The sequence below is a fragment of the Panthera leo genome, chromosome A1 (assembly GCF_018350215.1).
Source record: "Panthera leo isolate Ple1 chromosome A1, P.leo_Ple1_pat1.1, whole genome shotgun sequence".
Classification (NCBI taxonomy): domain Eukaryota; kingdom Metazoa; phylum Chordata; class Mammalia; order Carnivora; family Felidae; genus Panthera; species Panthera leo.
The window spans coordinates 90,435,618-90,458,046 of NC_056679.1; the positions used below are offsets into that span (position 1 = coordinate 90,435,618).

Consider the following 22,429-nt stretch of genomic DNA (forward strand, 5'->3'; position numbering starts at 1 on the left):
TTTTTTTTTTTCTGCATAAAAGTCATTGGGGGAGGGGGGCACCTGGGTGGCTCAGTCGGTTAAGCGGCCGACTTCGGCTCAGGTCATGATCTTGCGGTTTGTGGGTTTGAGCCCCACGTTGGGCTCTGTGCTGACAGCTCAGAGCCTGGAGCCTGCTTCAGAGTCTGTGTCTCTGTCGCTCTCTGCCCCTTCCCTGCTTGCGCTCTGTCTCTCTCTGTCTCTCAAAAAATGAATAAAAACCTTAAAAAAAATAAAAATTAAAAAAAAAGTCATTGGGGTTTTGATGGGGACTGCACTGAATCTGTAGATCATTTTGGGGAGTATTGACATCTTAATCTTATTTCCCCTAATCCACGACCACAAAATGTCTTTGTTTATTTTATGCCTTCTTTAATTTCTTTCAGCAAGATTTTGTAGTTTTCAGCCAACAAGTCTTTGACCTCCTTGACTAGGTTTATCCCTAAGCACTTTTATTCTTTTCCATGTTGTCAGAAATGGAATTGTTTTGTTGATTTCCTTTTTGGATTGTGCAGTGTTTGTATATCACATACGTTTTGGAAGTAGATCTGAGGTTAAACTTTTGGGTTTGATACTGGGTATGGGAGAAAGAGGGGGGGTTACAAAGAAATGATGCTGTAGCGTTGACTGTGCAGCTTAGAGAATAAAGCCACCATTTAAGGACCTGGGGAAGATGCAGGAAGAGCAAAATTGGAAGAATTCAGTTTAGGGTGTATGAAGTGTGACGTCAAGCATAATGAACACTAAGAACGGACTACTGAAGAGAACAAACAGAGGTCATAGTGGCCTTGACGAGAGTTGCTCAGTGGAAAGACAGGAAGAAAAGCCTGACTGGAGTGGCCTTTAACTGGCACAAGGTGGCGGGAGCAGGGTCACTTCTAAATCTTACCAAGTTTCCTCAGGAAAAGGCCCAGACCAACTTTAAGAGTGGAAGTTTTGTTTTCAACAAAAGCAGGTGGAAGGGTTAGCTACAAGTAGATGGGGTCAAACCACCAACGGTAGCATTATTCTAACTGGATATAGAGTCAGCAGCTGTGCTGAGGCAGTAAAGGATCTGAAACACCAATGACAACTCCCAACAAGAAAGAGCCCTCCCTCAGACCTGGGACAGAGCAGGGCAGGAACCCAGGGGGTAAAACAGAGAGAAGCCTCTGACAGTAGCGGAGATGGATCAGGAAGTCCTAAAGGGAGAGGGCTCCACAGAGAGGTACAGCAGAATATGGACCCCACTAATGGCTCAGTGCAGAAAGCTACCCGGACCCACATCTCCTGACATGTATGACATCCTCCTGAAAGTGCAGAAGAATCTATATCATTTAAACACAAGCAACAGAAGATTGTGATTGCACTCTATACAAAGGTATAATTGGGGGGAAATGAACCAAATAACCTTCCACAGACAATGAAAGCACATCAGAACAGTATCCCTCCAAGGCAGATGAAAACTGTACCCTAATATTTCAAAATGATCTAAAAAGAATTAGAGGGGCGCCTGGGTGGCTCAGTCGGTTAGGCGTCCGACTTCGGCTCAGGTCATGATCTCACGGTCCGTGAGTTCGAGCCCCGCCTCGGGCTCTGTGCTGACAGCTCAGAGCCTGGAGCCCGTTTCAGATTCTGTGTCTCCCTGTCTCTCTGCCCCTCCCCTATTCATGCTCTGTCTCTCTCTGTCTCAAAAATAAATAAACGTTAAAAAAAAATTTTTTTAAAGAATTAGAAATGACAGAAACTACTAAAGAATGGTATAAATAGAACTTTTAGAAAGCTCAGAAACAAAGTGACCAGTCAAAAGAAAAGAGAGTTGACAAGAGTCAGAAAAGAATTAGAAAAAAACTACAGAAATATTTCAGAAATAAGTATCACATACAAAAAAGACAGGGGCGCCTGGGTGGCTCAGTTAAGTGTCTGACTCTTGAGCTCAGCTCAGGTCTTGATCTTAGCGTCATGAGTTCAAGCCCTGCATCAGGCTCCATGCTGGGTGTGGAGCCTACTTAAAAAAAAGAAAGGAAGCATAAGAGACTCTTAAAAACTGAGAACAAACTGAGGGTTGATGGGGGGGGGGAGGGAGGGGAGGGTGGGTGATGGGTATTGAAGAGGGCATATTTTGGGATGAGCACTGGGTGTTGTATGGAAACCAATCTGACAATAAATTTCATATATTGAAAAATAAATAAATAAATAAAATTTAAAAAATAATAAAAAAGAAAGGAAGAAAAATAAGTATTGCACAAGGAGAATGCAACAATGAATAGATATCAAAGGATAAGGGAGGGTTGGGGGTCAGAGGAGGGCAAAACAAGTGAAGAAAGAGAAAAAAATAGCCAAAAGCCACAGTATAGAAGTCAGGCAAAGAAGATCCAACTTGTGTTTAATGTAGGTCCCTGGAACTGAAAACCAAAGAGCATAGATAAAATAACAACTGATAGAAACTACCAGTCACGAAAACTTTTCTGAGTATAAAAAGACTTGAATGTGCACAGTGGAAGGGCCTGTTGTACGACTGGGAAAACCAGTACAGAATAACCAATAATTGTTACAGAACATGGTAAAAACTAAAGACTTGAGGGGCACGTGGGTGGCGCAGTCAGTTAAGCTCCTGACTTTGGCTCAGGTCTTCGTGTCATGGCTCATGAGTTAAAGCCCTATGTCAGGCTCTGTGCGGACAGCTCAGAGCCTGGAGCCCGCTTCAGATTCTGTGTCTCCCCCTCTCTCTGCTGTTACCCTGTGCTCGCTCTCTCTCTCTCTCTCTCTCTCTCTCTCAAAAATAAATAAACATTAATAAAAAATAAAGATTTGAAAAAATTGGGAGGACAACCAATCCAAAAAGACCAAGTCATTTATGAAAGAATAAAATCAGACTGGGATCAGACTTTTATTTCTTTTTTTAATGTTTATCTATTTATTTTGAGAGAAAGAAAAAGAGCGTGAGCGGGGGGCAGTGGCAGAAAAGAGAGAGAGAGAGAGAGAGAGAGAATCCCAAGCAGGCTTCTCACTCTCAGTGCAGAGCACGATGCAGGGCTTGATCTCACGAACCGTAAAATCATGACCTGAGCCAAAATCAAAAGTCAGAAGGATGCTTAACTGACTGAGCCACCCAGGTGCCCCTGGGATCAGACTTTCAGATAACATTTTATACAAACAGTAACACCTCTAAGATACACAATTTTTAATAAAAATTATGCCTCACAGATTTTCTATCTGGCAAACTGAGGTTCAGGCAGTAAGTAAAGAATATGTAGGAATTTAAGAAATATACCAGCTCTTGAAGAATCTAATTAAGAACAGTGTTCAGACAACCCAGAGACGTTTGGAGAAGCTTTGACTGAAGGTCTGGTGGGCACGTTGAATGTATTTGTAGAAACCAGGCTAGCAAATGAGAATGAAATTGACAGACACTGTGTACATTTTCTATGCTCTGACAAGAAATAATACAATGAAAACATGAGGTAAGAAGGCCTGGAAAGTAGAAAAAGCTCATTGCTTGCCTCGTTAACTAAGAGTGAAAGTAAATCACTGTATGTTGGCAGAGAAAGAGAGGAGGGAGGGGAGGAAAGGGTTACTCACTAATTTCAGTATTGCCCATAGCAGGGAGTCAACAGGGTCTAGAAAGGACGGACCAGGGTACTAGATAAAGATATTATTATAAAGGTGGGTATTAGAACATAAAGGCACACTTTCTAGGAAAAAAAAAAAAAAAAAAAACTTGAGGGGGAAAGGATACAGTGAGTTTAAACAACTCTTTTGAGAATTTTGTATAAAAGTCAGCCAAGAATAAGAGGTCACTTTTCAGTTGGAGCATAACACATATACTCTAAAAAGCGCACAGATCATAAGTGGTAGCTCAGTGAACACAATGTGTGAGCACCACCCAGTTGAGGCACATAGGAGGGTCTGTGGGGTCAGCTCTGGCTACATCCAGTTGCCTAGAGGAAGGTCCTGGAGGTGGAGGGGTGAGATTCGGAGCCAGAATGGAGGGGGCCAGACCTGGCCTGCCTGCGAGGCCACACATGCAGGAAGGCTGGCTGGTAGGCGTGGCTGTAATGGACTTCAGATTGCTCCTCGCTCAGTTAAACAGGAGGCCAGAGGTTTGAGATTTGATTCACAGGAAGTGAGGTGGGCAGGTGGCTCCTGAGATTTGCACTGGAATGTGTGAGGTGGTCAGCTGCAGGAAGGGGAGGGACTCGCCTAGGAAAACGCAGGACTCCCAGGCATCACGGCCTGTGAGCTCACTGTGGCTCTGGTGACTGTCACACAGGACGGTCATTGCCAAGACCACATCCTTGAGTCCGTCTCCTTTTCTGGCACTGAGAGTTTGATCCTCTGAGGTGCTCTGTGGCCTACAAGTCCATTCGCAGTCCTGGTCCCTTTGGGGAACCTCAGGCAGGAAGCAGAATCTCTATATTAGGGCTCTGTTGGTCTGGACTGGGGTTGTGCCCTCTGGTTTGAGCGATTTGTCATGAAAGTTTATTTCTGAATTTCTTTTTATTTTTTTAAGTTTATTTATTTTGAGACAGAGTGCAAGTCGGGGAGGGGTGGAGAGAGAGGAAGAGAGAGAGAATCCCAAGCAGGCTCTATGCTGCGATGTGGAGCTCAAACCCACGAAGCTGTGAGATCATAACCTGAGCTGAAACCACGAGTCAGACACTTAACCAGCTGAGCCACCCAGGTGCCCCTATTTCTGAATTTCTGAAATCAGCCAGGGGCAGAAGGATGCACTGTGGATGGGAACCTAGCAGAGTTCTCTTCTTTTTTTTTTTCCTTTTTTCCGTCTTTATTAAAAACAGCACCTCTGGGGTAAAATTAACATACAACATGCCATATATATCCAAAGAGTACAGTTTGGTGAGTTTAACATGTATTCCTTGTGAAACCATCACCACAGCCAAGAAGAGGGTTTTCTTACAGGGAACACAGAGACAGTGAGGTACTGCAGGAAGCCATCCAGCACCCCTGTCCCTGCCACTTGGTGGATGGGACCATGGCAGGGGGGTCACAGACAACAGGACCCAGACTGGAGCATGACACACAGAGGAGGAGCTTACTGGCTCACAAGCCAAGAAGTCCATGCAGTCAGCCGCCTATCCCCAGAGAGGCCTCTCCCCATTGGACTGGGCTTTCTGCCAAGAGGGCAATGTTCCCAGGTGGTGTATAGACCAGGATGCTGGCAGCAGCCCTGCATCCTCCTTGGCTCCTCCTGACATTCCCTGTGGTTACCACAGCATTTCCTTGGTGGCGTCTGGGTGATGCAGTGCCTTCAACCCACCCTGAGCCCAGGGGCAGGAAATGCTGATTAGTTCAGGGCCATCACCCCAGTTCTTGGTGGAGCCCATTGGGTGTGGGGCCCAGAGGGAAGAGAGATGTGCCCCCCACATGCTGGGGTGCCTGGGTGGCTCAGTTGGTTAAGTGTCCGACTTCAGCTCAGGTCATGATCTCAGGGTTCGTGGGTTCAAGCCCCGCATTGGACTCTGTGCTAATAGCTCGGAGTCTGGAACCTGCTTCAGATTCTGTGTCTCCCTCTGTCTCTGCCCCTCCCCAACTCATGCTCTATCTGTCTCTTTCTCTCTCAAAAATGAATAAACATTTTTAAAAAAATTTTTAATGGGGAGCTGCTACTGGCAAGAGGGGAGCCAGTGACATGTGTCCACCTAAGAGCAGTGTTGTTCCCACCAGCAGGTGCTCAGGGAGGAAGCTGAGGGGAGAATAGACAGAATGGGCACCAGCTCTGGACCACCTGACCCCCTGGGCCAGGGGACAAGATAAGCACAGGCCATTACATCAAGCTCGCCTGGAATTCAGGTCCCTGCAGGCTGAACAGTGGACAAGCAGGGGGCAGATGTCAGGTGTCACCCGCACTGTGCCTGAAGGGTCACAGCTGCCGGTGCTTCCCTGAGGAGATAGGTTTGCCTGGGGACGGGTTCTAGAAAACCAGGGGAAGAGCTCTGAAGGTTAGGGTTCTCCTGCAGACCTTCATCTCTGATGCCTCCCTTCCCTGCTGCCAGCCCCACATTGCCCTCCACACTGAGATGTTCCCAGAACCACACCAGGGTCCATTTCTCTTGCCCTTTGGCTCTCTGTGCAGTGGGAAAGTGGATTGCCAGGCTCCTACATGGAGGAGGCCCTCTTCTAACATAAGGCCCTGTTCCTGGTTAGCCCCTGTGGGGGGTGTACCCCGTGGCAGAGATCGGGACTCCTCCTCACACACACCCAGTCCTAGTGTGCTGGAAGCCACTGCATACCGGTGAGGAGAACCCAGCCTCAAGCTGGCATAGGTGTCCAGAGTCCAGAGCAAAGAGGTGGTGTGGCCACTGAAGACTGCACCACACGCTAGACGTGTGGACCAGAGGAAGACAGAAGCAGGGAGCTTTGGGGGCAATAGCCAGCCCTCCAGAAGCCCCTTCTTTGAGGGGACCTTGAGGGCACAGTGGACAGGTCGTCTGAGGGAGAGAGGACAGGAGAGGGCTCCTTCCCTCAATTGGCAGTCATCAAGGGCACGCGCAGAAGGGATGGCCTCAATCAGGACTCTGGCGATCTGGAAAGGGCAGGCCAGGCCATCAGGTCAGGACTTAGCTGGCCGACCTGGCCCCAGTGTCGCCCTGCCTCTGCTCCACTTTCCCTGTATGACTCCTCACCTGGGATCCATGGGACCCACTGCACTTTCCTGACAATCCCAGCGTGAGCTGATCCCTGTGACCAGGGGCCTTGTGCTCAAACGTCGGGCAGCACTACTACGGCCGCCATCTGGGGATAATCTGGGCAGATGTACTTGCCCCTTCAGCAGGGTCTGTACCCCAGAGGCTGGAGTGAGGAAGGTGCCCCAGGGAGCAACAAGCACCGCCAACCAGGCCCTTGAGGGGCACACAGGGGCTCCGGGCCCTGACCTCAGAGAAGGCCTGGCAGCATGGGCCTTAGGACCCTTCCCCTAAGAGATCAGCCACTGTGAAAGGGCTTGGTGAAGGGAGGACAGCGTGGATGTCCTGCTGGGCCACAGCATGGCCTCCTGCTCGGCCAGACCTGGTGCTTCTCTGCCCATACTTCCCACCCACCTCAGTCCAGCAGCCAGCACTTGTGACTGATGTGCAAGTCAGAGGCCCCACAGGGGGCTCACTCACCGGGTGCCTTCCCTTCTGTGTTGTGTTTTTCAGCCTTGCCCAGCTCCTCCAAAGGCGTCAGATCAGCTCACCAGTCCCTCCACACCCCTTGGTGGTCGCCAAAGCTCCAGCGTGCAGGATGCACCGACCTCTTCCCAGGGTCTACTCAAACTCTTCCAGAGAAATTCGCCCATGGAGGACCTGGGGGCCAAGGGGGTGAGCCAGAGCATGGACTCCACTGCCATGTAGGACCCAGCCTGGGAGGAGGCCAGGGACATCCTGCCTAACCCAAGGGGCACAGCCGGTCACCACAGTCTCTAGGCTTCTGCAGGGAGGTTCATTTCCCTGACGCCTGCGGCTGGTGCTGTGCCAAGCCCAGCCTGGGCCCTCGGCATTTTTATCAGGAGCCCTTGTAAATCTTCATTCTAGATGGAGGAGGGCCCAACACCTGCACCTCAGCCCCCGGCTGACTGGTGCTCACAGACCCCGTCTGCTTCTCCCCCAGGCTAAGGAGAAGATGAAAGAGGAGTCATGGAACATTCACTTCTTTGAGTACGGGCGTGGTATGTGCATGTACCGCACGGCCAGAACGCGGGAGCTGGTGCTGAAAGGCATCCCCGAGAGCCTCCGGGGAGAGCTGTGGCTCCTCTTCTCTGGTGAGCTGCCCCAGCTTCGGCCCGGATCCTCGGGGGCCCCTGCATGAGAGCTCCACTAGTCACCCAGGCGGGAACGGCCAGCCCTTTACAAGGCCGAAAGGGGGCTCTCGTCTGTGAGGGGCCCACGTCAGGAGAGCCACCGTGGGGAGCAGACACCAAGGACAGGATGCCGTCTCCCGGCTGGTACCTTCCCACTTGCAGTGAGAGGCAGGTCCCCTGAGGCCTCCTTTCCTTGGGACAGGCCCTGACAGCATACACTCTCCTTGGCCACTTGGACAGTTTCATGAGAATGCTGTTTAAACTCTGGTGGGGACAACCCCTCCCAGGAGCAGTCACGAGGGAACCTTTGTCTCACCCCTCTTAACGGACCCCAGAGTTACACTTCTCTTCTGTGGTGCATTGACATCTCCAGCCTGCCCTGTCACTGCCCCCACGGTCTCAGGAGGGGAGGAGGAGGAGAGAGAGACAGCTGGCAGCTGTGTCTCCACAGGGGCCTGGAATGAGATGGTGACTCACCCTGGCTACTACGAGGAGCTGGTGGAGAAGTCCACAGGGAAGTACAGCCTGGCCACGGAGGAGATTGAGCGAGATCTCCACCGCTCCATGCCTGAGCACCCCGCCTTCCAGAATGAGCTCGGGATCGCTGCTCTCCGGCGGGTGCTGACCGCCTACGCTTTCCGAAACCCCACCATCGGCTACTGTCAGGTAAAGGGGATTGGCCAGGCCCAGAGACCACATCTCTCACCAGCAGCTCCTATAAGCAGAGCCTGGCGCCCTGGACCTTAGCGATGGCCTCACAGACTGTGACTGTGCCCCCCGACCCCCCGGGAAAAGCCCGATCACAGATAGAGGTGTAATTAGAAATAGTATTAATTGCTTGCTCTTCTGTGTGCCCTGGCCTGGGTCCTGGAGCATTTGACTGTTTAGTGTTTGTGGTAAAATGTATACAACGTCTTAAGCGTACGCTTCAGTGGCGTGAAGTGTGTCATTGTGCAACCATCCCCACCATCCATCTCCAAAACTCTTCTCATCTTGCAAAACTGAAGCTCTGTACTCCTGAAAACAACCTCCCTGGCAGCCCCCCTTCTTCTTTCCGTCTCGATGGATTTGCCCTAAGTGCCTCATCTGAATGCAGTCACGCACTGTTTGTCTTTCCGTGGCTGGCTTCGTTCGCACAGGGTCCTCAAGGTTCATCTGTGTTGTATCACATGTCAGAATTTCCTTCCTTTTGGAGGCTGAATAATATTCATTCTGTGTATATATCGTACTTGGTCTATCCATCCATCTGTACACAGACGCTAGGTTTGCTTCTGCCTTCTGGCTATTGTGAATAATGCGCCGTGAGCATGCGTGTGCAGTATCTGTTCCTGTCCCTGCTTTCATTTCTTTTGTGCGTATACCCAGAAGTGAAATTGCTGGATCGAATGGTAATTCTGCCTTTAATTTTTTTTTTTTTAGGGATTGCCATAGTGTTTCCCAGCAGCTGCACCATTTTACATTCCCACCAGCAGTGCACGAGAGTTCCAGTAACCCCACATCCTCACCAAACTTGTTTTCTGGTCTTTTGATAAGAGTTGTCCTAATGGCATGAGTGTGGTGGCATCTCATGGTGGTTTTGATTTGCATTTCTTGTGGCATTTGATTTCACATACAGGGGACATTTTCCTGGCCCAGTCACGTGGCTTTCTGTTTCCCTGAGACTGCAATCTGGATTTCAGAGAGCATGCCACCTCCTCAAAGGTCACTTTCTATAAAACCAGTGTTCTGCATGACGTGTCGCCGGTTCACGGAAAGTCAGGGCACTGGCTTTAAAGAATTTTTAAGATAATCACCACCACCAAAGCGTTCTTCTTACAAGCCTGTCTATCAGCTCAGGCCGTGTACGGTCCCATTTGGCCTCGGCCGCCCTGCTGCCATGTAGCTGTCATGGGCGGCTCACTTACACATCTTCCTGGCCCCGTGTCACACCTCCGACACTAAAAACCACTCTGAAGAAGTAGCGTCACATGCTCCTATCCTCTTCAGCTTTCCAAGTGCCCACTGGCTCGACTTGAGGGACTTGGCAGATGGTTTTTGTCCAATCGATTTCCTGCAAATTGCCTTTTGGCAAGTTGCCTGGAGTTGGGTGGGAGGCCATGCAGGACACTGGGTGGGGGAACGGTCAGTTAGTTATATGCAGTGGCCAGCTCCGGGAGCCTCCCTTGCTGTCTCTGTGCTCACAGGCCATGAACATCGTCACCTCAGTGCTCCTGCTCTATGGCAGCGAGGAGGAGGCCTTCTGGCTGCTGGTGGCCCTCTGTGAGCGCATGCTGCCCGACTACTACAACACCAGAGTGGTGGGTGAGTGCCTGCGGCCCAGCTTTCCCTGCAGGGGTAGCGGCCTCCCTGTGCCAGGCTCTCCACTGAGCACACAGCACAAGTGAGTGGAGGCCTCACAGATGTGCAACAGGCTGCAGACAGTCACGGCTCCCTTTCTACGGATGAAGAGGCTAGAAAGTGGAGACCCAAACACAGACCCCTACCATCTCACCGAGCCTTTACACATTGCCCTCAGAGTGGCTGGCAATGAGAAGATACTACCCAGTCAGTGGTTTTTAAAGGAGAGCCTGAGGCCTAAATTCTCATCCATCCAACTCTTCCTAAGCCTTTTTTTTTTAAGTTTATTTTTATTTATTTTTGATAGAGAGCAAGTAGGGAAGGGGCAGAGAGAGAATCCTAAGCAGGCTCCGCGCTGTCAGCACAGAGTCCGATGCAGGGTTCGAACTCACGAACCACAAGATCGTGACCTGAGCCAAAATCAAGAGTTGGACACTTAACTGACTGAGCCATTCAGGCGCCCCGTAAGTCTTTTTATTGTACAAAAATTCCAGTATCACAGCCAGAGCATGTAGTACATCCCCATGCACCTGTAAACCCAGCTTCAACTATTATGAGCACAGCCAGTAGAATTGGTGCTATTAAATGAAAATGCACTGGCAAATGTGTTTAATTACACTATATAATTAAGTCTGTTATTCTAAGATGTCCTTCCCCTACCATTTGGTTTTGGGGGTCTCCCCTCTTAGGGTCCATTATAAGCACATCTGTTCACAAGCTTCAGGGCAGAACACACAGAAGCCCCCCCAAAGCCCCTGTTTACTTCTGACACTTCTAGAAGGGAGAAATCTGTATTTCCCCAAAAGAAAATCCAACCGCAGTGGAAGAAATTATTCTTTTCACATGGTGGTTTGGAAGCTGTAGAAAGGAACCCCGCAGCGTGTTTTTCTTTCCTGTCTTCTCCACTCCACCCCCTCCAGCCCTCCGTGTAAGCGGAATTGGCCAAGGATCAGACGGACTTCCTGCATCTCACCCTGGCACCCACCCCCCCCCACCCCCCGCCCCCATGAGGACCTGCCTGAGCCAGGAACAGGCTTATCATTCAGACCCCTTCGTCCTCTCCCCAGGGGCCCTGGTGGATCAAGGCATCTTTGAAGAGCTGACGAGAGACTTCCTGCCCCAGCTCTCCGAGAAGATGCAGGACCTGGGGGTGATTTCCAGCATCTCACTCTCCTGGTTTCTGACCCTCTTCCTCAGCGTCATGCCCTTCGAGAGCGCTGTGGTCATTGTTGACTGCTTCTTCTACGAGGGCATCAAGGTGATCCTGCAGGTGGCCTTGGCCATCCTGGATGCCAACATGGAGCAGCTGCTGGGCTGCAGCGATGAGGGCGAGGCCATGACCGTCCTGGGCAGGTGACCAAGCCGGACACCCTCCTCCTGCGGGGCTGCTGGCCGGCACCCCCACGGGTGGCAGAACCTGACCCCTCAGCAGCCCTGTGCATGCCTCACTCAGCATTCAGTGATGTGCCCACCAAGCACACTCCAGGTGGCAGGGGACAACCTCTTTTCTGATGGGAGACAGAATGGCACTGGGCAGTGATAGCTCTGGGAGCAGATAAAATGGGTGGTGGACCAGAGCACACTGGGCTGGAGGACCTGGGGGGCAAAAGGCAGCTGGAACAGCATGGCCTCCAGCCTCTAGCAAAGGCTGAGCATCTGCTCTTCTCTCAAAGCAGTCCTGATGGCGCCTTCCCCAGCTCAGCAACCTCACTCCCCATCACCTTCACCTAGATGGAGGGTCCCATGCTGGGCTTGCTCTAACCACTGTCACCTAAGGCCCAGAGTCATCCTGGCCACCACCTCCTCCCGCAGCCCCTGCAGCCCCTGCAGCCCATCCTCGTAGACTCTCTGTGATCCAGCCCCTCCTCTCCACCCGTACCATCTCAGTGCACACGTACAGTACCTCTGCCCTGGGCCCTGGGCCTGCTTCATTACTGTTTTCCCTGCTCCAGCCCCACCCACCAGCACCCACAGGGCTCTCCTCAGAGTCTGACCTTGTGGCTCCCCATGCCACTATAGTAGTTGTCCTCTGGACAAAGGAGCTGAGTCCCCCAGCCTGGCCCTCAAGCCCCTTACACCCAGAAACGCACCCCCCCCCCCTGCCCCAGCCCTGGCCTCACACCGGCCCAGGCCCACATGCTGGCCATGTGTCTGTATTTGTCCATCCTGGAACACTCCTGTCCACCCAGGCCTGCCAAGGACGCTGCCACCTGCCCACTGAGCCAGCCCAGGAAGATGTCATCCCTCCAGCTGGGACAAACCTTTCTCCTAGTGTGCTAGGGTCTGGGCTTAAAAAGGGCCCCCATGCAGGGGACCCCCAGAGGACAGCCTGGCTTCCCAGAATTAGTGCTCAGGCCCCACGAGAGGCGAGGCCTCTCTGCCGCCTCCAGGGGGATCCTGGATTTGCCAGGACATCCTCTGGGGCATGGCTCTCCCCTCCCCTGCTGCAGAGTCATTGGCTCATCTCTTGCTCTCCTGGAGGCTGCCCCCTCCTCAGCACACTTGCTTATTAATTGGGAGTCTAGGCAAATTAGGTCCCTCCACATCACTTAGTAGGTAAGACATCCCTGTTGCCTGTGGGTGGTCCAACTTCTGTTCTTTAATCCTTACAGATACCTGGATAATGTGGTTAATAAGCAGAGTGTTTCTCCTATCCCACACCTCCACGCCCTGCTGACTAGTGGAGATGACCCTCCCACAGAGGTGGACATCTTCGACCTCCTGAAGGTGTCATATGAGGTCAGCACCCTCCAGGGCTGTCTGGCCAGCCTGCCCCACCCGGGCATGTGGGTGTGGGCGGCCGTGGCTGGTGGCAGTTCTCTGCTCTGTGGTTCTGCCTCATCTCACCGAATCACCTTTGGCCGGTAGAAATTCAGCAGCCTGAGGGCCGACGACATTGAACAGATGCGGTTTAAGCAGAGGCTGAAAGTGATCCAGTCCCTGGAGGATACGGCCAAGAGGAGCGTGGTACGGATCGACTGGGCTCCAGTGGCCACAGGTTGCTGGCAGGGGTGGGGGCAGTGATCTAGGTGGGCTGCTCCTGCCCTGCTATCTCCTCACCTGCCCACAGGTCCAGGTGCAGAGCCCCCTAGTGCTGCCCTGTATGAGTCTGGATTCCAGGAGTGAAGGTGCAGATCTGGGGAGGTGGGAGAGGACTGGTCACTGTTCTGTGGTCACGGTGTTCTGCTCCCAGGTTGATACTGCAAAACTCTGACACCTCAGAGCCAAAAGACCAAGTGTCATCCTACTGTGGGCTGAGCCCTCCAGCCTGGGCTTGTACCTGCCCCTGGGTAGCAACACTCAGCCGCCCTCCACCCACCCAGCCCCCTGTGCCTCCCCTACAAGCCTTTGTCCTCCCTAGCTCTGGCGAGAGAATTTACTGGCAGGTTCTAGGACGCCTGCCAAAAAGCCAGGGCCAGAGTCTTTCCAGAGATTCAGATAGCAGTCACTAAATGCCCCTCACCCTGTGTACCTGACTGGGCATCAGGACAGACAGGCCTCCCTCCCCCCACCTTGCTCAGCACGGAGCTTGGAAAGTGTAGACTGAATAACAGGATAGGTGACCAGGGATACTTGTGTGGTCCACACCTTCTTTCCTGAATGGGCTGCCATTGTGTGCTTGGCCAGCTGGCAACATTAAGAGGGTGGTCTGTGTCTTAACCTTCATCCACATGGGAATTCTGTCAAAGAGCTAGAATTTGAGAATCCTTCGGTACATCCTGTTTCTCTTTCCTTCTAGGTCCGAGCTATACCTGGGGACATTGGTTTCTCAATTGAAGAGCTGGAGGACCTTTACATGGTGTTTAAGGTGACAGCCTAGAGCAAGGGCAGAACCAGTACCCCATCCCAGTCCCCTAAATGTGTCCTCAGTGCAGCAACCTCCTGCCAGAAGAGACATCGATTTAAAAATGTCCTCAGATGCAGTTACCACAAACCTCACATGGTAGAATTTAATTCTCCATGGAGTTTAGGCAGGACGCTTTCTTAAAGTGGCAGAAAGCCCACTCTAGTCAGCTTACACAAGAGGGAAAGCATTGGCTCATGTTACTGGAAAGTCTAGGAAGTTTACAGCTTCAGGCATGGCTGGATCCAGGTGCTTAAACATGCAGGCAGGTTTAAGAATGGCAGGACTGTCCTCAGAAGCTCCAGGGTCATCCTGTTCTCTCAAGGGAAAAAGCTTTTTCTTTCTAAGTTTTAGCAAAAAGTCCAGGGTGAATTGTTGGACTCAAGTTAGGTGCTGTGGCTATAGGAGGGTTATTACTATTGAGCCAAAACTAACTAGGCCATGTGCCTGTCCCATGCCCTGAGGATGGGACAGGAGGCGGTCTCCAAAAAGATTTCAGGTGCTGTTACCAGAAGGGGAAAAGTTGTGATGAGCAGGCAGAAACAACACAGTCCACACTTCTTGTTATTGGTTCCCATCTGCCTCTGGTTTACCAGCCAGGGTGGCCACTGTGATGAGCCTTCCAGTCAGAACAGCCCAGTCAGTGCTACCTCTCACCCGCTATGTCTCAGTTCCTGCATGTGTGAACAAGAGGCTGGTGGTACCAATGTGGGAGGTTCCCTGAGATGCCATGTCTGGCCTAGTGCTCCCCACCCCAGTGCCCTTCAGACTCAGACAGAAGAGGAGGGTGGACTCGCTGGCCAGCCTGGCAGTCCTAACCGCCCAGGCTCTGGGAGGCCAGGCCATCTCACCAGGCCGTGCCCTCCACAGGCCAAGCACCTGGCAAGTCAGTACTGGGGGAGCAGCCGCCCCACGGCTGTGCGTCGGGACCCCAGCCTGCCGTACCTGGAGCAGTACCGTATCGATGCAGGCCAGTTCCGGGAACTCTTCGCCAGCCTGACACCCTGGGCCTGCGGCTCCCACACGCCTGTACTGGCGGGGCGCATGTTCCGGCTCCTGGATGAAAACAAGGACTCTCTGATCAACTTCAAGGAGTTTGTGACAGGAATGAGTGAGTAGCTCCAGGGCCCTTCCTCAAGAAGCCTCCAAATGCCAGCCCAGCCAGTCTTCCCACTGCAGCAAGATCCTTGATATAGAAAGGGCAGTTTTCCCATGGGGAACACGTAGGGGTCTAGTGGGGTCTTCTCCTCCTCCACCCCTCCCTCAGGCCAGGGCTGCACAGGGTGGGTCCGCAGAGCCTGAGAAGGGGAAAGCCCAGGGACAGTGGGAGACCTGGGGCTTCCTCCGGGACCTCTCCAGGAGGGAGTCAGGGTATGAGGAGGGACACACCAGAACCCACTGGAAGGGGAGGTGCTCCATGTGGACTGGCCGTGGGGCTTTGGTGCCCTGTAGCCAGCATGCCTCCTCACTGGCCTTCCTCTGCAGGCGGGATGTACCATGGGGACCTGACCGAGAAGCTCAAGGCACTCTACAAGTTGCACCTGCCCCCAGGTGAGAGTCACCAGTGAGGGCCTCTCATGCATACAGGGTTGGGGCTGCAGTGTCCCAGGGCACAGGCCTCTGTGCGATGCTAGGCCTGGGGGGCCTAGGCATCATAGAGGTTCCACATCCTGACAGAGTGGGAGGAGGAGGCCAGAGCACTGGGGTAGGGCCAAAACCTGAGAGGGACTGACTCAGAGGACTCAGACCATGGGCAAGGACCCAGGTAAGACACAGGGAAACTCCTGTCTGTCCCCTGAGGGTCAGCCTGGGGGCACTGCCACGGCCCTCAGAATGGCCTGGGTAGCCCTGCTGTGCAGCCACCAGCAGGAGCTGCTCTCCCTTGGCTCCCGGGCCTGAGCCTGCCGGAGATGCTAACAGGCTGGGATGGGATGAAGGGTGCCCAGCAGCCAGTCCTAAGCCAGGCCGGATCCCACGGTCTCTGGGTTCCCACTGTGCAGGCAGAGCTCACCCAGCTCAGCAAAGGTAGCCACATGGAGAGTTCTCCAAGATGGGGAAATTGAGACTTGGGCAGGTGAGAATTCTAGCCCTGGGCCCTCTACCCTGGGGTAGAGCTACCTTGGGCCCCTGCTGTTGTTCATTACCCGCCCTGGGGAGTCTGCAGCTGCCTCCAAGTAGGCCGAATGGTTTTTAGAACACTGTGCTGTGCTCACCCTAGAGACTGTCACTTAATTGTCCCAGAATGCGGGTTTAAATCTCTCCCCCCTCAACCAGCGGGGGCGGGGGTGTTCTGAGCAGCCAGAGCTGGAAGGCCCTGCTCTTGACACAGGTATTCTCACCTGTGGCTGGTTTTCCCTGTAATTCAAAGAACAGTGGCCTCAGGGATGCCTCCGGGAAGGTTGATAGCAGCCAGCTCTGCCTCTACTGAGGGAAAGCCCCGGGCTAGGCAGACCCCACAGGGCCAGGATCCTACAGGTAGCACATGGGGCCACCTTCGCCAACTCCTGAGCCACCTCTGCCTGCTCTGCTGCATCCAGAGTTCCTGTGGACTTCGGTCCACACCCTGCCACCTCCCCCAAGTGCCACCTTTTCGACCCCCCATCATCGCATCCCCGTCCATACAGTGGGGAGGATGAGACTCCTCCCCCAAGAACCATGTGAATCGGAAACCCAGGGGACTGCTTACTCACAAAGTAGTGGATGCTGACGTGGATGCTGACGTGGAACGATGCTGACATGGAATGAAGCCTGAGGTGCATCAGAGGGAAGAACAAGTCGCTCATGCGTGGCTGGGCCCTGCACTTGTGTCTGAAGGATCCTCAGCACCGCACCATCAGGGCAGGAAGAGGGCTGGCCGTTGTCCAGACTCCCAGCTGCACTGCTGGGGTTTTTAGATGGGATACGTGTGACATTTTCAAACACAAGTCAAGAAAGGAACAAGAACTGTGATCAGTGGTCGCCATTAGCGCTACGACCACACCCCACATCATGGGCACCTGGTGCCCTGCGGGGAGCCAGGCCTCCTTCCAGGACTTGGGAGGTTTGCTTTGGTGAGTGCCATTGTTTTCTCCTGCCCTCACTTGCCTCTCTCTTTGAGTGCAGCCCTGAGCCCAGAGGAGGCAGAGTCAGCCCTGGAAGCGACCCATTACTTCACAGAGGACAGCTCCTCAGAAGGTGAGAGCTGCTGGCCCCGTGCTGTGGCCTTGGGCCTCGTAGCTGTGCAGCCTTGCTGTGGGGCCCACACAGGCGGCCTGCAGCCCTCAGTGGGCTCGGGGAGCGCCCTGTGTTGGGCAGGTCCCCGGGGGTGTTCTCACTCCTGTTTCTCTTGTCTCTGCCTTCCTGGACCTTGGCCTATTCCTCCCTCTCTCCTCCACCTCTCCTCCGCTGTCCCTTCCAGCATCTCCTCTGGCCTCAGATCTGGACATTTTCCTGCCCTGGGAGGCTCAAGGTCAGTCCCTGGGGGGGTCAGGGGCACCTGCTTTGTGCTGGGCTGTGTCTTCCTAACACTCTGCTGCATGGTCAGGAGGCCTGGACACGCTTGGTCCCGCTGAGGAGGACCCAGAACGAAACTGCTGCTTACTGGGGGAGTTGAGGGGCGGTCTCCATGCTTGTCAAGGGGAGTAGTAAATGATGACACACAGCACAGTGGGCAGTGCACAGACACCAGGGCATCAGCTCCACAGCCACGTGCAGAAAGTATTCATTCCATCATCACGTTCATAGGAAAAAGTATAGATGCCATCACCACAACAGTGTGAAACGGATCAGCAGAGGTAGAGGAGGGTGGTGGACACTTTCCCTGGAAAATGTTCTCTTGCTCTACACAACTTTTTCATTAAGGAGAAATACATTTGTTGAGTGCCTTTTTGAAGTCATTCCTGTTGCTACAGTTAGAGCCCATTCTGGAGCATCAGATCCAGGGTGAAGGGGGCATTCTGGGCTTGGGATTTGGCAGTGAGGCTGGTGGTACATAACGGATTTACAAAACCGACCAAAACCCCGTCCTATAAGTTCCCATGGGAGACAATCCACACCTAAGAGAAATTAAAAACAGTGGGTATCAAGATGCCCAAGGCAGTCCTGCTGGTGGTGTCAAAAGGCTTAATTTGAACTTGAAATGAAGCTTGAGAACCTGGATTTCAAATACACAGACTAAATAAGCAGATGTGTCTTCTGTTAGACTCAGAATCTGAAAAATCAGGGGCACTTTAGGCTTTTCCCAGGCGCTTCCAGTTAAGGCCAGGGACTGGGGGTTCAGAGCCCTGTCCTCAGACCGCACATAGCCCCAGGCAGTGGGTCTCCATTCCGCAGTGAGAAGCCTGAGCCCAGAGAGGTGCACCCTTCCCCCCCCACCACACAGCACTGGGATGCTGCCGCCCACCAGTAGGTCTCCGGCGTCCGTGCTGCCCTCAGGTCTGGGAGACTCCCCACATTCATGGTCCCCATAGGAAGCACAGTGCAGGCCGACTCCAGCAAATGTGTCACTTTAAGAAATACAGCGCAAGGGGCACCTGTGTGGCTCAGTCAGTTGAGCATCCGACTTCAGCTCAGGTCATGATCTTGCAGTTCGTGAGTTCGAGCCTTGCATCATTGGGCTGGCTGCTGTCAGCCTGTAAGGGCAGAGCCCACTTTGGATCCTCTGTCCCACACTCTCCGCCCCTCCCCCACTTGCACTGTATCAAAAATAAATAAATATTAGAAAGAAAGAGAAAAAAAGAAAAAGAAAAGAAGGAAAAAGAAAGAAAGAAATACAGCGCCAGGTACAGAACTCATGTCCATAAAATTCCTCATCAGCCAGTGTGGCAGTTGGTCATGAGTTGAACTGATAATCAGGACTGCCCTCCGTTCGACCTTTTTCAACAGTAACTACAGAAATTAATTCTCGGGTTTTAACTCCATAACGTGCATCATTGTTCACTTAAACACTTTGTGCATAGACCTGTATTCCTTTCGTAGAGAGGAAGGAGGGTTTGGGGGTGCTTTGATTCTGCAGGAGAACAGACCAGACTGCTCACAGGCCGCCATGGTCCACAGTCATAACTGCAAAACATTCCCTGCGTACTTTTTCTTTTCTGGTTGTCCAGAAGCACTACGGCAGGAAGAGCAAGAGGGAGGTGGAAATGAGGACGTCCAAGACAAAAAAGGAGGTATGTGCTAGCCAGTCTTCACCAGTACTGGTGCAGATCCCAGGGTCAGTGGGATCTGGGGGGCCCTCCCTGCAGGAGAGGCCCCCACCCAGGGAAACGGCAAACTCATGCCCGGCACCGCAGCCCTTCCTGTGGAAAGGTGAATACTTGGCCCATTAGGTGCCAGGGGAGGCTATTCTCGTCAGCCCCAGACCTGTCTTGTAGCTGTGAATACCCCTCCCCCTCCCCTGCTGTCACCACCTCCCTCTGGGGTGTCTGCTTTCTGCCAGGATCCCTCTAGATGCCCAGCATCTCTCCCCCTTCTGCTTCCACGGGCTTCTGTCCCCATCTCAGGGAAGACAGGTGGAGGCCCTCTTCAGCTCAGGCCAAACCTAATATAGCAGAATAACTTAGGGGAGACACTTGGGTGTTCTGGAGTGTTCTTCCTATCCCTACCTCCCCAAATACCAGGGGGGTTGGTAAAAGGGCCCAGATAACCCTATGCCGGATGACACCAAAACCCACCCACTACCTGCTACCAGCCCCCAGCTGTTTCTCAAATTTGACAGATTTATTTTCTTCCAACTTGCAGAAGAGAAGGGGATCAGTCCTCCAGACTATCGCCACTACCTTCGCATGTGGGCCAAAGAGAAGGAGGTTCAGAAGGAGACGATTAAGGATCTTCCCAAGATGAACCAGGTAGGCCCATTCAGAGTCCACAACAGACATTTCCAAGGTTGCCTCCCCACACACACCTGGCAGCTCCCCACCCTCCCTCCCAACACTCCCTGTAGGGTAGAAATTCTCCTGCCAACATCCAGCACCTGCTAGTCAGACAGCAGTCAGGGACAATTCCAGAAAGATAAGAGGCCAGTTGTTTCAGGGCCTTGTCCTGGGTGGTGTTTCCTGGTGACGATTTGCTCACATTTGATCAGTATCCGTGTACCAGAAAAGCAGTAAGGAAGGTTAGCCTCTGACACGCAGAGACTCACACAATCCCGACTACGAGACAGCCTCATGGCACCCCTGCTTCTCCCAGGCCCCTCACAGGTGCCATGCACACCCAGGCCTGCTCCACCCATGGCCCACTGTTCCTCTCCTGGTCTCTGGGTCGGGAACCCGGCATCTTGCCAAGGGTCTCGCTGCCAGGGCCGCAGACATCTAACCAAAGGCAGCCTGACCACAGCCCTGCTCTTCCCAGAGGCATACCCTGCGATCTGGGCACTCTCTCACCCGCAGCCTGAAGAATAGGGTGCCCCGTAGAGATAGTAGAGGCACTATCCCGTTCTCAGGCAGGAGGCCTGAGTGTGTGGTGTGAGCCACCTGGAATCAGACCTCCCCACCCCCTCAACTGACCCAGGCTGTACTTGCCTTGTCCCCACCCTCTACTTTGATCAAAGATATAAAAAACTCAAAGTGACTCCAAAACACACTGAAGAAGTCTCTGTAGCCACTGGGTTTGGAGTCACAATAAAAGTCAATCTGTCTCTGCTAGCAGAGTAGATGTAGGGACAGAGAAAGACTCCCAGTCCCTCTCTGAGCTGAAAGAAAGGCAGCTAGAAAAGAAAGCTATTCGAAGGCTGTGTGATACTGGTCAAGTCACTTTCCCTCTCTGAGTCTCAATGTCCCAGTCTGTGAAATGGGCGTGACAAGGCACAGGTATGGAGACACCTAACAAGACAGCACAGCATGGGCAGTCTGGCTAACCCGAGGCCAGCCCGGCCCATCCTTTACCATCTCCCTGACCTTTTTCTCTATCTCCCCTGAAAAGGAACAGTTCATTGAGCTGTGCAAGACGCTTTACAACATGTTCAGTGAGGACCCCATGGAGCAGGACTTGTACCATGCCATTGCCACGGTGGCGAGCCTCCTACTCCGCATCGGCGAGGTGGGGAAGAAGTTTTCTGTGCAGCCGGGCAGGAAGCCCCAGGACGGTGCACCCGAGGAGGATGAGCTGCCCACCCCAGACCCCCCGCAGGACCCGGCCCCAGAGCTTCAGCCTCCAGCTGCAGGCGACCCCCAGGCCAAAGCCGGGGGAGACACCCACCTTGGGAAAGTTCCCCAGGAGAGCCAAGTGGTGGGCGAAGGGGGCGGCGGCGAGGGGAGGGGCTCCCCCCCCCAGCTTCTGTCCGACGACGAAACCAAAGACGACATGTCCATGTCCTCCTACTCGGTGGTCAGCACAGGCTCCCTGCAGTGCGAGGACCTGGCCGACGACACGGTGCTGGTAGGCGGGGAGGCCCGAAGCCCCCCAGCCATTGCCCGCTGTGGGGGCACCGTGGACACCGACTGGTGCATTTCCTTCGAGCAGATCTTAGCCTCCATCCTGACGGAGTCCGTTCTGGTGAACTTCTTTGAGAAGAGGGTGGACATTGGACTCAAGATCAAGGACCAAAAGAAGGTGGAGAGACAGTTCAGCACCTCCAGTGACCTCGAACAGTCTGGACTTTCAGGCTGACGGGGACCTGGCTTGTCTCTCCTCCCCTCCTCCTCCTCCCTCCTGTTCTCTTTTCTCCTTAAGGACACACCCCTCCTGTTCTCCCCAGATGCAGTGAGTTGTAATCAAGGGGAAAACAAGGCTGAACAGCCACAGTTGGGCCCAGACAGAGGCTCCCAGCCCCTTCTTCCTGCCTGCCTGGTGGGACCCGCCTTGGTCCCCATGTAGTGTCAGAGGCTGTCCGTCCTGGCCTGCTCGCCCAGAGCCTCTGTGCCCCATGCTGTGGCCAGGCCACACCATGCCCTCCACCCCTGGGGAGGATGGGGGTTCCCAAGCTGTGTATTCGGTGGGGGGCGGGGGGGGCTTTCCTGCCATTTGGCACCAGGCAGGAGGTCACATGTCTATTGGGCATCAAAGTGGTGGGAACTTCAAGGTACTCTCTAGGAGCTCCTGAGCCCGAGCCCCTGCTGAGGGACCCAGACAGAAAGTGTCTACCACACCAGGGCGAGTGCTGCACCGGCGTCACTCCAAATGCTCTTTCAGCACGTCAGCCTCACCATTAACCTTAAAAGCACATCCCTCAGGTCCTGATATATTTCCTTGTATTCATTTCAGTTGGCTGGAAATCACAGTGCTCAATGCCTTAATAAATCCCTGAAAGAACTCAATACCATACTGTGTACAGAGCCTTCATGTAGCCTCAGCTACTGCTTGGGCTCCTGGCTTCTTCTCAGGCAGGTGAGGGGCCAGGCCGTGTTCCAGAGGCTCTGGGCACTTAGACCCCCACAGGGATGGGGGTTCAAGGTTCCCAGGGAGATTGGGGACACAGAAGGTGTCTGACCTGGGCCAACAGGGTAAGCCCCGAGCTTCGTAGGTATAAGCAGCCT

At 53.3% G+C, this 22,429-nt stretch overlaps 1 protein-coding gene across 3 annotated transcripts in view; it reads left to right on the forward strand.

Moving 5' to 3' along the window:
- TBC1D9B (TBC1 domain family member 9B) overlaps window positions 1-21,888 on the forward strand; it is a 45,720-nt gene extending 23,832 nt beyond the window's left edge. For 2 of the 3 annotated variants that reach the window (XM_042932483.1, XM_042932490.1), the window contains 14 exons: window positions 7,158-7,319; window positions 7,609-7,759; window positions 8,250-8,464; window positions 9,982-10,099; window positions 11,203-11,488; window positions 12,748-12,874; window positions 13,004-13,102; window positions 13,875-13,943; window positions 14,850-15,090; window positions 15,465-15,530; window positions 17,082-17,153; window positions 19,064-19,126; window positions 19,698-19,804; window positions 20,877-21,888. In XM_042932483.1, the coding sequence (XP_042788417.1) occupies window positions 7,158-7,319; window positions 7,609-7,759; window positions 8,250-8,464; window positions 9,982-10,099; window positions 11,203-11,488; window positions 12,748-12,874; window positions 13,004-13,102; window positions 13,875-13,943; window positions 14,850-15,090; window positions 15,465-15,530; window positions 17,082-17,153; window positions 19,064-19,126; window positions 19,698-19,804; window positions 20,877-21,563 (2,463 nt within the window). In that variant the 3' untranslated portion in view covers window positions 21,564-21,888. Of the gene's footprint in view, window positions 1-7,157; window positions 7,320-7,608; window positions 7,760-8,249; window positions 8,465-9,981; window positions 10,100-11,202; window positions 11,489-12,747; window positions 12,875-13,003; window positions 13,103-13,874; window positions 13,944-14,849; window positions 15,091-15,464; window positions 15,531-17,081; window positions 17,154-17,376; window positions 17,428-19,063; window positions 19,127-19,697; window positions 19,805-20,876 lie in introns of all 3 variants that reach the window. The other variant, XM_042932500.1, reaches the window with a different exon arrangement.
- The last annotated feature ends 541 nt before the right edge of the window (window positions 21,889-22,429 follow it).